Source organism: Pteronotus mesoamericanus, unplaced genomic scaffold, assembly GCF_021234165.1.
Source record: "Pteronotus mesoamericanus isolate MK-2021 breed Mesoamerican mustached bat unplaced genomic scaffold, CSHL_Meso_final scaffold_651, whole genome shotgun sequence".
Classification (NCBI taxonomy): domain Eukaryota; kingdom Metazoa; phylum Chordata; class Mammalia; order Chiroptera; family Mormoopidae; genus Pteronotus; species Pteronotus mesoamericanus.
In genome coordinates, this window is record NW_026555325.1 from 30,562,250 (window position 1) to 30,575,882 (window position 13,633).

Genomic DNA, 13,633 nt, shown 5'->3' on the forward strand with positions numbered 1-13,633 from the left:
ATTTCCCACATCAGAGAGGTACTGTGTCAACATCCTAACAAGGTTTGAGGGAGTATATCTCACACAAGAGCATGAACACCCAGTCATCACACTTATGAACCACAAAGGGATCTCCCCAAAAATCCATATTTTTAATTACCCTCAAGTCGAGAACTATTCTCCTGTTAGAGCTGAATATTCCCTCCGCCTTCCCTAAGTTGTCATCATTATTATTATTCTCCTTGATTCTATCTTCACGGGGAATGCCTTACCTGGTGCGCAAATATGGCTGCAGCCCCCGTTAAACTGGTCGCAAGGATTGCTACACTGCTGTGGCTGGTCCTTCACAACAACACGAATACTCATAAGCCGGAATGGAAAACTCGTGGTCATTGCGGTCTGACCTGATCCATCATATTTGTTGGCTCGGTAAATTTTTTTCGTGAACCACTCAGTCCAGTAAATATACTGGCCATTGACAGTCAAGCCAAAAGGACGGAAGATTGTGCTGACAATGACCTCACGCTCCATGCCCCTTAGAGTGCTGCGTTCAATTTTGCGCCTAAAACAAAGTTTAAAAAAAAAAAATGCTGGAATCCAGAAGGAGTAAGTTCCTCAATGGGCAACACATTGCCTGGGTCTAACCATTGCATTGCACAAGCCCCCAACTTTCTTTTCAAGTGGAGTATATGCCAACAAGTCATATTTCTTCTGGTAATGAGGGCTCTTAATTTGCTTATCAAGCAATGGCCTGTATAAATCACTGATTTCTAAATATTAATATAATCTACAAGTAATCCTATAAAAGGGACCAGGCTTACATGAGTAACATGAGAATATTATAAAACAATACAATGAAATGTTAATTCTATTTCCCTTCCTACTCTCTTAACAAATTTTTAAATTTGTCATTTATCAAGTACCTTGAGGTATTTTGTTTTAAATGAGAAAATGAAGAAAAGATCAGGTTGTTAGGTACTCAGTGTCACAGGCCCAAAAACATAAAATAATAATCAAGAAAAATTAAGATTCCTGACATGTAGATACCAGCCATAATAAACACAATCATCTCATCTCTTCAACTAATCCATTAGGATGATAGAAATGTGAGTAATTTCAGGGGTACTTGGAGAAGTTACATATAAAATTAGAGTTGACAAAGTAAGGAAACAATGAAATTGAGAAGACGCTAGCTCAAGAAGAATGTATTTCGGGAGGTAACCAAAGTCAAGACTAAAGGAAAACATTTTTATAGGACATTAAACACTAAAGCCCAGATAAAACTTATTATCAGTATATTTTAAAATCATTCACATTTTATGGTAGTTGCATGCATCCTGTAGATCAGGGGACCCCAATCCCCAGGCAGCAGACCGGTACCCATCCATGGCCTTAGAAACCAGGCAGCACAGCAGGAGGTGAGCGGCAGGTGAGTGAGCAAAGCCACCTGAGTTCTACCTCTTACTCCCACCCCCCATCCCCCTGTGGAAAAGTTGTCTTCCTTGAAGAAGGAAGTGGTGCCAAAAAAAATTGGGGACCGCTGCTGCAGATTACAGGTTAAGTGATTACATTTGTAATTATAGTTGAAATGTAATTCATCTGGTAATGCATCTTTAATGCCTTTTAGTTTATGATTATCCAACCTCTTAACATACATCAACTTTCACAGGTACATCCACCAAGGGTATAGTTCCTAAAACTGTGATTCTACATTTTGGTCATGTCTATTCGACATATCATATTTTCATTCCATTATGCAAATCTCTCTCCTTTCTAAGTGGAAAGCACTCTTCTTATCTGCACCTACACGAATGACCAAAGACACATACAAACTAGCATCTGCCCAGTAGAGAAGGTCTTCCTCGTGGTCCACAGTGAGCCCACAGGGCCAGACCAGGCTGCTGTTCACAACGGGTTCCTGGAAGTTTCCTCCCACTGTGGCTCTCTCGATTTTGGCATTAGTACCCCAGGAACTCCAGTAGATATACCTAATCATTCAAAAGGAGTCATAATTAATTCATCACAATTAACTTCATAACCTTTACTTGAAAGGGAATGACTCCCACCCACACAACATGCCCACAGGGGATTTACTGACTCAGAGCATTGATTTCCTAGTGTGCTGCCAACATTTCTAGCATCAACATGAGCTCCTTCCCAAGTAAATTCACTTATGCTCTTTCACCCTTGAATCAGTAACTACAGTGTTAGAAGTCCATAAAGTGTTGACCCTCATGAACATAAAATAACTTCAGGCCCCTCTCCCTTCAGCAATAAGCAGATGGAAATATAACCAAGAAGATGAAGGCATACCCTCCACAAGGATCTAACACAATTGCTCTTGGCTTTGTAACGTGGGCTATCACAGCACGCTTAGACCCATCCTCAGCCATGGAGTTAATCGTCTGGTTGGTGTAGTCACTGTAATAAATTCTTCTATTGATCCAGTCAAAAGCAATGCCATCAGTTGTCCCTATATCTGGACATTCACCAACAAACACACACACATTAGAGTCTCATATGCATTTGAGAATCATCTGGTCATCTACGTGTTGATCCCACTGTGTCCAAAGTAAGCCATACCTGGAGTGGACTTACCTGAAACAATGACAATGGGAGAACTGATCCTTGCATCCAGGTTCACATAGGAAATCTGGCCATGTCTAGCTTCTAAATTTTGTGTGAAGTAAATTCGGTTATTTAGGCTGTCATAGTCAAGGGCCATGACATGTCCTCCCACACTTATTGCTTGGAAAGGTAGGCTGTGGTCTTCGGGATCCAAGTGTAAGCTTCCCAAGGAGTTCTCCAAGGCAAAGATGAGGAAATTTTCTTTTGTAATGGTGCAGCTCTTGCCATCATGGTCCAGGGTCCCAAAAACACAGCTACAGTTTGGGGTGTGTAATCCAGGGAAAGCAAAGCAGAGATGAGAGCATCCACCATTATTTTCCAAGCAAGGGTTGTTGTTGACCTCAGCTGCTGACCGGGGCTGGACACTCTGGTCAAAGACAGTCACATCCCTCAGCCAATTGATATTGTCCCTTATCACTGCTGGCGGTTCTGTGTTCCCTGGTTCCTTGCTGGCCTGGAAGATTTTTTTTAAATTTCTGTCTACCCATATGATAGAACTTCCAAAAACAGTGATGGCATAAGGAGTTGGGTAGCGACTGCCATAACGAATCACTTTCAATTCCTTTCCCTCAATATCAATCCTTGAAATTACATCTAAAGTATCATCGACCCAATAAATATAGCTATTTTTGTGGTCCATTCCTAAGCCCCGTGGTGTGACAACGCCCTCTGACACAAGCACAGTCCGATTGGTGCAGTCAAGAAAAGATCGTTCAATCTTTGGGTTTTGCCCATAGTCAGCCCAGAAGAGGTATCTGTTCTTGGGGTCTACAACAACATCCCTGGGCATATCCACTATGACTCTAAGGAGAACACGGCGGTAGGTGGTATTGATCCGCAGAACTTCTATTAGTGTTTCAGACTCAAAGGCATTGATGAAATAAAGATTGTCTGCAGGAAAAAAATAAAAGAGCATGCTCATAAATGGGAAAGCAAGAATAAAAAAGAGGATATTCAGAACAAAATATTTAAGGTTGAGGTTTGGTTCAGTACCTATTTTCTTTTCCAAGATAATAAATGTCCCAGTTTAGACTTAGGAAAATAAATATTTACTCAGGATCTAAAGAGGCTGTTTCTTCAAATTTAAATAGAATGTGCCTATATTTGGCTTCTAAAGCACATTAGAATTCAGCAAATGTCAGAACCCACTTTTTACTCAAAGGTTTTTTCCCAAGAATGTCCTTCTTTTTCTACCTGAATGTTGAACACTGGCACCTTTAAAGACGCTAAATGTCATCTAAATATCTACATATCATCATGGTATGACTTCTACTACAACACAAAGAACTACAACACGAAGAAAAGTAGCAAAGAGGGATCAGGATCTCCGGTTGTTGATCAGTATCATCAATGCTCATTGTGCTTTGCATTAATATGAGGTCTTGTTCTAGTTTTCCTAACTAGTCCAGATGTAGTCATTCCACGAACCTTCTAAAGCCACCAGAACAAAAGTGTGTTTGCCTTTGGACATTATAGATCACTGTGAATGCAAGGGAAAAAGACAATGATTTGAAGACTATAGTGAAAAGTGATCCCAAATTGATTCCACGTAGTTGGAAGTCTTTTGTTAAACTACCTACCAAGACACATCTACTTTGTTCCTATATCTGACTCAATCCTGCTCTACAGAAATCAGGCCAGTATGGAATATTACTAATATACTCTTTTCATTACCTATCTCTAATTGGACTATCAGTATATTCCAATCCTTTAATCCAGGGTTGGCAAACTTTTTCTCAAAAGGCTTGTTAATAGTAAATATTTGGGGCTTTGCAGGGCATGAGGTTTTTTACAAGTATTCATCTCTGCCACTGTAACATAAAAACAGCCATAAACAATACATAAACAAATGGGCGTAGCTGTGTTCCAGGAAAACTTAAATACAACAGGCAGTGTGCCACATTTGGACCATAGGACACAGACTTCTGACCCCTGCTTTAACTCTACCCTCAGTAATGGCATAGTAAATTCATAATCAGGAATGAGAGCTAGGAACCCAATTAAAGCCTTATCTAACCATATACTATATTTACTATTTGCAATGGACTCTTATTATAGTACCTGGATTTTTATAATACACTTTAATAAATCTATGTGATGTCTACTCATCAAGCTAGATAACACTCTGTGATACCTCTTCTTATATGATGGTACTGTATTCCAAAAATTATAATACATTTAATTCTCAGTGTATCATTAAAAATGAGTGATATTTCAAAATTAAGTATTGAACCAATACAACTAAGTCAATATAATATTGAGTCACGCATTTTAATAGAAGTACAATAGAGGAAGTACTTATTCAAAAAAGCTTCATAATTTAACAAGAGGAAGCAAAGAGTTTACTGACTAAAATTGTTCAGCTTTAAAATACTTGCCATTTCATGTATTACATTATATTTTAATATCAGAAATGCAGATCTGTAGCATATATATAATGTTAGACTAAAGTTTCTAGCATAAAATAAGATGATGGAGATACAAACACACAAATAAACATAATAAAATTGTTATACAGCTTACCTACCTGCTACCCAGTCCACTGCAATACCCCGCACTCCATTTTCTCCAATCCCATGTGTAATGATGTTTGTAAAACCAGACCCATCTGGTTTGATTCTACGGATTGCATTGTAAGATTTCTCAGAGATGCTAAAATCACACCAATAAATAAAGCCAGACGATACATCGACATCCACATGCAGTGCATTTCGTCCTGGAACGTTTAAGAAAAGATCACTAAACAAGGCTCCAGCTGGAATTAGAATCTGTAAATATCTGCCCTTCCTCTCAAACCCTCATTTTGAACCCCCTGCTCTGCCTATGCCCCATTACAAAATAAAACTATTTGTTTCCCATTTGCAAAGAGCATACCTACCACCCATACCTTGGTTTCTCACATTTCCCATAATAAGAAGCACTGGCTGAAGAAATGGCTGATTATAATTTTGGGACAGGAAGGTATGAGGTGAACCTGGAACATCGTACTATACCAAGAAGCAAAGAAGTCCTCAAACACTAATGGGATCATGTCAAAAGAACACAGGCAGCCACTTCAAGAGGTTCTCCCTGGTCAACATGGATCAACTGGAGCACCAGAAGAGTAAGTATGCTAAGTGATTTATAACACATTGAATTAAAAATAAATAAAATTTTAAGTCCACAGTGAAAATAATTTTTTAAAAACTTTAATTGCATAAATAGGACAGCTCTCCTAAAAGAATATTATCTAACAGAGGTAGAAGAAATGGTAGAATAAGAAAATCACCATTTTCAATCCTAATTAAATAATCATTTCAGACAAGGATCATCAGTGGCTGCTAAAACTGATAGGAAAAGGCAAAAGGGAAACAAGATATTCATAGGGTGCCAAAGTGTGACACCAAAATTTTCTCACAAATTTCAAAGGGAAAAATATACCTTTAAAAGGCAGGGATTTCATATTCACCACCTTAACTAAGTGATCAAGTTTAAGTATCACTAAGAGGGGAACAAGCTGACATCATGTTCTTCTTAATAAGATCACATATCAAGTGCCTAGCATCACCTATGAGGTATTCTTGCCAAATGTGTTTGATTTCAATCTAATCAAACAATTAGACTTAACTTTCATTTCATGGGAAAAGCAACATATAAATTGAATAACATGTTAGATGATACAAAAAGAAAATAATCAGACAAATCCACAACTTGAGGTTCTAAAAGACAATTGATCTGTCTTTTCCAAAAAAAAAAAAAAATAAACTTATTTTTTTAAAAAATCAATGTCATAACCACAAGAAACAAAACAAAAAACCAGGGTGACTACTGCAGATCAAAAGAAACTGAAGAGACACTCCAAATACGATGCATGACTCCTGATTAGATCTTGGCTGGAACACAACAGCTTTAACAAATTTTCTGAGACAAATTAGAGAAATATAAATATGAATATTAGATGATAACGTCCTTAGGAACTGCATGTTAAAGTTTATAGGGATGAAGTATCATGATATCTGCAAGTATTTCCAAAAAGTTCATTAAAAACGTATGGATATGTACAGGGTAGGGTAAAAGTAGGTTTATAGTTGTGAGTACATGAAACACAAACTTCATTCTTGTATTATTTATTAATTATTTTATCATTTTCCATGCAAACATACACACAAAGACAGCAAATGTGAAATGTTAACAACTGTTGAGTCTAGGTAAGAGTATAAGAGTGTTAACCATAGCTTTCAATTTTTCTGCATTTGAAATTTTTCAAAGAAAAGTTGGGAGGACAGTCAGGATGGAGGTGTAGGTAGACATGCCTCGTCTCCTCAAGCAACCACAGAGGCAATTACAACTAAACCTCAAAACAAATAACACCTAGAACTGGCAGAAAATCAAACTGTACGGAAGTCTGACATCCAAGGATTTTAAAAAGCCACATTAATCCGGAGCGGTAGGAGGGGTGGAGATGTGGTGTGGACCAGAGAGGTGGCAGTGGAAGCAGAAGGGATGGTCCCATATTCATGTGTGGAGGATAAAAATCGGGAGGGATACCTTGGGAGCGAGTGATCCCAGCTCCAGGCCAGACCATACAGCCCAGGGTTCCAGAGCTGGGAGATAAATCCCCATAACTTCTAGCTGCAAAAATCAGTGGGGGTTGGGGCAGTAGAAGAAACTGCCAGATTTGCAAGAAACTCTTGCTTAAAGGGCCCACACCATCTTAGAATGTATGCAAACCCACCCACTCTGGGATTCAGCACCAGGGCAACAGCTGGAAGGGTGCCAGTCACATACAGGGAGCGGGTAAAGGGCCTGGAAATTGGTCAAATGCCAGGCAATCCTCCAGAAGCCAAGTAGTGACCCTGTCCCCTCCCTGGGTCCTCTCCCCACAGACAGCCACAAAGTAGTGAAGTGGAGTGCCCCACCCTGGTGATTTCCTAAGGCTTTGCCCCACACAATTTACAGGTGCCTTTTCTACAATAAGCCATGCTACTAAGACAGAAGTCAAAGCAGCCCTATCCAATACGCAGAAACAAAAACAGGGAAGCTGCCAAATTAAGGAGACAAAGAAATATGGCCCAAATGTAAAACAGAACAAAACCCCAGAAAAAGAACTAAACAAAACAGAGATAATCAACCTATCAGAGGCAGAGTTCAAAACACTGGTGATCAAGATGCTCAAAGAGCTCACTGAGTGTGGCAACAACATAAAGGAAGAAATGAACGTTACACTAAGAAAAGTAAAGAAAAATCTACAGGGAACCAAGAGTGAAGAGGAGGAAGCCAGGATTCAAATGAATGATTTGGAACATAAGGAATAAATAAGCATTCAACCAGAATAGCAAGAAGAAACAAGAATTCAAAAAAACAAGGATACTATAAGAAGCCTCTGGGGCATCTCCAAACATACCAGCATCCAAATCATAGGGATAACAGAAGGAGAAAAGGAAGAGCAAAACATTGAAAACTTACTTGAAAAAAATCATGAAAGAAAACTTCATTAATTTGGCAAAGGGAATAGACAAGTCCAGGAAGCTTAGAGAGTCCCAAATAAGTTGGGGCAAAAGAAGAACACACCAAGACACATCATAGTTAAAATGCCAAAGGTTAAAGATCAAGAATCTTAAAAGCAGCAAGAGAAAAGCAGAGCATTATCTACAAAGGAATACCCATAAGATTATCGGCTGATTTCTCAAAAGAAACTTTGCAGGCAAGAAGGGACTGGCAAGAAGTATTCAAAGTGATGAAAAGCAAGGACCTACAACCCAGGTTACTCTATCCAGCAAAGCTACCATTTAGAATGCGGGGGCAGATAAAGTGCTTCCCAGACAAGGTAAAGCTAAAGAAATTCATTATCACCAAACCATTATTAACTGAAATGTTTCAGGGACTTACCATTTAAGAAAAAAAAGATAAAAACTACGAACATTAAAAGGGCAACAAACTCACAACTATCAACCACTGAATCTAAAAAAACAAATTAAGCAAACAACCAGAACAGGAACAGAATCATAGATATGGAGATCATTTGGAGCATTATCAGCTGGGAAGGTAAAGGGGCCAGTGGCGGGGGCAGGGCGGGGGCGGGGGGGGGGGTGAAGGGATTAAGAAACAAAATTGGTAGGTACAACATAGACAGGAGGGGTGTTAAGAACAGTATAGGAAATGGAGAAACCAAAAAACTTACATGCACGATCCATGGACATGAACTAAGGGGGAGACTGCTGAAGGGAAGGGTGCTACTGGGTGGAGGGGGGCAAAGGGGAAAAAACTGCGACAACTATAATAGCATAATCAATAATATATACTTTTTTAAAAGTTGGGCATAAAAAATTGTGAATTTTATAATATCTTTACAAGATGGTAATTTAGATGCATGCCTTTTTAGATATGAAAAAGCAATGCTGTGTCGCAAGTACATGTGAACGTGGCCATGAAGCAGGAGCACGTGTGGCACCAGAACACTGACACCTTTCACCAAACACTTCTCTGCCTTTTCTGACCATTTCTACACCAAAGCTTTATTCCCTTCATCCTTTTTTTCTTCTCTTTCTACCTTTTATCTCTATCATTAGCCTGTGGCATACTCCTTTTGATGTTACTAAACACTTTGTTCCTCTTATAGTAATATACATACACCTAGAAACCTCTTGCTCATCCAGGAAGCAAATGACCATTTTATACATTTATGGTATGTATGCCTAACGTGTTGCAAAATATGATTAAGGAGAGATTAATAATGTCAACTCATTTATTTCAACTCATCAAACATATATTAATAAATAAGATTTGGGACTATTTCATTACTATCCTAAATAGTAGCATACTCTCTACCCTAAATTTCCATTAGTACTCAGAAGTAGGGTACAGTTCTTCTGACCACCAACTCTAGGATTTCTTTCAGTCTCATGCTGTGTTGCTTAGGCCTGCCCTTCTCACTGTGGTTCATAGACCAGCAATGTCAGCATGCCCTGGCAACTTGTTAGGAATGACTTACCCCAGCCTACTAAATCAGAAAATCTGCACACAGGACCCAGATCTGTGTTTTAAAAGCCCTCCAATTCCGATGCACACTAAAGTTTGAGAACCACTTGAGGCTGACTCAGTTCATTTAAAGAGAAAGACAAGCTTCATTGTGTGCTGAATTCAAACACAGAGAAATGCTTGACACAGCACCAAGGATTTCAACTTGGCACCAGACAGAGTCAAATCTGACTTAGAGCAGAGTGGGCATACCTTGGCCAGCCACTGGCACCATGGCTTCTGAATGATCTGACAATTCCAGGCTAAAGCCTCTGATTGCAGACAGCATCGAAACCACAATGAAAGAGCTATATGGAGAGCAGGTCCGATTATCAGGATTGACTTTAAATCCAGTGGCACAGGCACATGAGAACAGTCCACCTGGTACAGGCAGGCAAATCTGCTGACAGGCATTCACGTTGTTGCTACAGCCATTTGAGGATTCGGCAGAACCTAAATGAAATCAAAATCAGTTTGTAACGCTTGACCCTACCTACTTGCCTCTCCATCTCAAACTTTTAAAATTGGGTCACCAAGTAATTCATTATAAAATTAATAACAAAACATGGTATCTGAGTTAACAACCTAAAAACAGTACTTGAAAAACTAGGGCTTATACAACTAACACCTAAAGTTACGAAAAGAGGACCGTAGCTATTATACAATAGAAGATGGAGCATCTATTGTATTTCTTCCACAAATCATGCAAGAATTAGGGAGGTCAGTATACAAATTCTAATCTTTTTTTTTTTTGGCCCTCTTTGCCTATGCACTGGCAATTAAAATTATATCAGTTTAAATGCATGATCAATGATATGATGGGCACTTGTTATAAAATATATTAAATAAGACTATTTAAAGGTTTTATTCACAGGCAATAAAAATAAAACCAGTAACAACCTAAATTATAGGACAGCAAACAAATTGTTTGCTAATTTTTGAGAGTAAAAGCTATAAAATATGTCAAAACTATAAAAATAATCTATAGATCATAAAGTTAATTTAAAGGAGACAAAACAAAAATTAGACTATTTCACAAAAATATGCTGAAACAGGCAACATCTAATAGTATTCCTTTTAAGATGAAAAATTCTATCCTTTTACATTTTCCCAGAAGTCATGCAATTAATATTTACTGAGCAAAGTATTGTAGTTACTGGGTAGAGAGCAAGAAACAATGCAGACAAAATGACTGTCCTTATGAAGGTTACATTCTAACTAATTAGAAACCCAGGCAATAAACCAATAGATAATATGTCAGAGAGTGCTGCGAAGGAAAGCAAAGTGAGGACTTTAAAGTGATGGGAGAAGAATGGAAATAAGATCACTCTGAAGTCAACCTGGCCTTTCAGGTGCCAGCTTAGTCTCTGACACTTAGCCATGCTTACGACATAGTTATCATTTTAAAAATATTTTGAGTAATTTCAATTTGCATCCATGCATATGTACATAGGTCTGTATGTGGGCACAGGTTTATACCTAAGTGTGTAGATGTGAATATACATTGTACATCCGTGAATGTGTATGTTTCAGTGACAAATACTTACTGTGTTTATGGTAAACTCGAAGTCCCCTTAGATTTGGAGTATTATCTCGCAAGACTACTTTGTTGGCCCCAGTGGCCTTGTCAACTCTTTCAATGACCTCATAATGCTCATCAGTATAATAGAGGAAGGAACCGTAGACAGCAATTCCCCAGGGGTGGGAAAGATAGTTTACCAGGACCATTCGACTTGTACCATCCACATTTCCTCTTTCAATCTAAAAGATCAGAATTTTGTTATTGACTAATTCATAGTGAAATGAGAGAAGCATTTAAAACTAATATATCTGACATTTGCGCAGCCCTCTATCCTTTACAAAGATTTTTTGTATCTATTTTCTGACTGATAATCACAACTACACTGAGCAGTAGGTCAGGCAAATGTCATCGTGCCCATTTCATTGATAATGAAGCTAAAAGTCAGTCAATCAACTTTCTCAGGTGGCATGGTGAATAAATGGGAACTAACCCTTTTTCATCTCTGCATGCAACAGTCTGGTCAAAGATACACAATTAAAGTCTCCTTAAATATGTCCAGCTGTGGGCCATTACACAAGAGTTGACAACCCTGCATCTAACATCATCAACAATTTCTGCAGTGGGGATTGGAGGCATGTCCCATACAATCACAGAAGACAGCAAGACTGGTGGGGCAAAAGTTCGTGATGGTATAGAGAACAGTTAATAAGCCTTAGTCAAAATGACTTGGTAAACTTGAAAAGACACCCAAGAATGAAGTTCCTATTGGGAAATGACAAGTGGTCAGCTTCTGGAAGAAAAACAAAATGTAGACATAGCTGATCTGATTTTTTTTTTTTTTTTTTTTTATTGTTCAAATACATTTGTCACTGGTCTGATTTCACTCCCAAGACATTCTTCAAGTGCCTCCCCTGTGCCAGGATCTGAGCTGAGTAACTGGCAAGAGAGACAAATGAGGTCTGGGCCCCTGCCTCAATGGGCAAGAGAACCCAGCAGCTGCAAGAGCAGGTTGTGCCTTAGAAACTGACAGGAGTTCCAGAAGATAAGGTTGGAAGGCAGCTGCTGAGGGAGTAATCTAGAGCAGATTACAGATAACCAAACTCAGCTGAAATGTGTGGCGCTACTCCGGTAGGCCAGGGTTCTAGGCTGAGCAGTGATCAAACCTTATGGTTGTGATTTTCATGAAGACAACTTGTCTCCATCATGGAAGCAGGTCCAGTAATAAGGGCCATGGTCTACCCAAGGCTAGGGAGAAGTGGCTCAGAAGGATGGAGGTGGCAGGAAAAGGCTGGAACTGAGGAAAGAGGCAGATGACAAGGATTTTATGAGGATTAAGTTAGGACATGGTTACGAGAGTGAAGGAGAAATATGAGGTTCTAGCCTTAGAGAAAAGACGGAGAGTCGCACCACTAACAAGCTCACAGACACAAGAGGGCAGAACAGAAGTAGAAATAGGAAGGGAGGGAGATGGTGAGTAGTGTGTGGGTCATGCTAAGTTATATGCAGAAATCATAGCGGGTTGTCAAGAGCTTTCTCATCATTGCACACATCCCAGACGACTCAGAACAATCCAAATCAGCCCCACAGGATCAGCAATGAAGACCGACAGACTAAAGGGCTGCTCATACCACTCCCCTGCTGGTGACTGCCCAGTAGAGTTTCTGATCCTCGATGTCAAGAGTAAGAAACTCTAGGTGTTCAAGGTCTCCAGTAAAGAGGGTCCTTAGAGACGTGCCGTCCATGTTAGCACTTGCTATCTTGGCAGGAACCCCACTGTCAGTTCCTTGGTCTGACCAGTACAGTTTCCTGCAAACATGGAAAATATTAACATTTAATGAAACAGAAGGTGGATTAGAATTAATGGCATCTCTTATTTAAATATTTAAAAGATAATGTGTATTCCTTGTCCTCAAGATAAACACAATTCAATGTAGAAAGCCTGATTCATCAATACTTTTTAAAAATACAATGTTGAGTATTTAACCAGTGTCAATGTCTATATATTTCCTAGTTATTATCGGGGTAGAGGTCATTTGAAGTGTTATCTAAACCAGGAGGGTATCATCTAACATTGGTGGGTGATCCTTTAACTTGGTCAAGCAGGTGGAAAGCTTATGACTAAGCAGGAACCTACATCAACAGTCAGTCCCTTTCAATCACATTCTGCCCAGCACACTGGGAAAGACAAAGCTAATGAAAAAGTTGTCATGTACCTCTCTGCTCATTTCCCAGGCTTCTTACTTAATTATCAAAATCATCATCTCCCACAAGACCAGCTATTTTCTTATCTAATCTGATTTCTTTGATGAAAAATGCAACAAAACAGGAGGAAAAAATGAGTACATTTTTCTGATGATGGAATCCCATTGGTGTGCTGATAGCAAGATACACAACTTTTTCCTACCTTTCCATTTCACAATGAACTAGACTCAGTCACCATGGAGAATTGCCAAATCCTTAAAGATGAAAGTTTTTATCAAAATATATGAATGGTTGCCTTCCATTTCC

The 13,633-nt window shown here is 39.0% G+C and overlaps 1 protein-coding gene and 1 non-coding gene across 2 annotated transcripts in view; both read right to left on the reverse strand.

Annotated features, from left to right (window-relative positions):
- LRP2 (LDL receptor related protein 2) overlaps positions 1-13,633 on the reverse strand; it is a 195,359-nt gene that overhangs the window by 66,507 nt on the left and 115,219 nt on the right. Inside the window, exons 35-42 of the mRNA XM_054562744.1 lie at positions 12,754-12,931; positions 11,151-11,364; positions 9,817-10,056; positions 5,135-5,323; positions 2,578-3,498; positions 2,293-2,458; positions 1,809-1,967; positions 252-541 (exon numbers count right to left, since the gene is read on the reverse strand). Of these exons, the coding sequence (XP_054418719.1) occupies positions 252-541; positions 1,809-1,967; positions 2,293-2,458; positions 2,578-3,498; positions 5,135-5,323; positions 9,817-10,056; positions 11,151-11,364; positions 12,754-12,931 (2,357 nt within the window). The remainder of the gene's footprint in view (positions 1-251; positions 542-1,808; positions 1,968-2,292; positions 2,459-2,577; positions 3,499-5,134; positions 5,324-9,816; positions 10,057-11,150; positions 11,365-12,753; positions 12,932-13,633) is intronic.
- On the reverse strand, positions 9-111 carry LOC129061968 (small nucleolar RNA U13). Its single transcript, XR_008528219.1, has one exon. It is a non-coding gene; the product is annotated as a small nucleolar RNA U13 (small nucleolar RNA).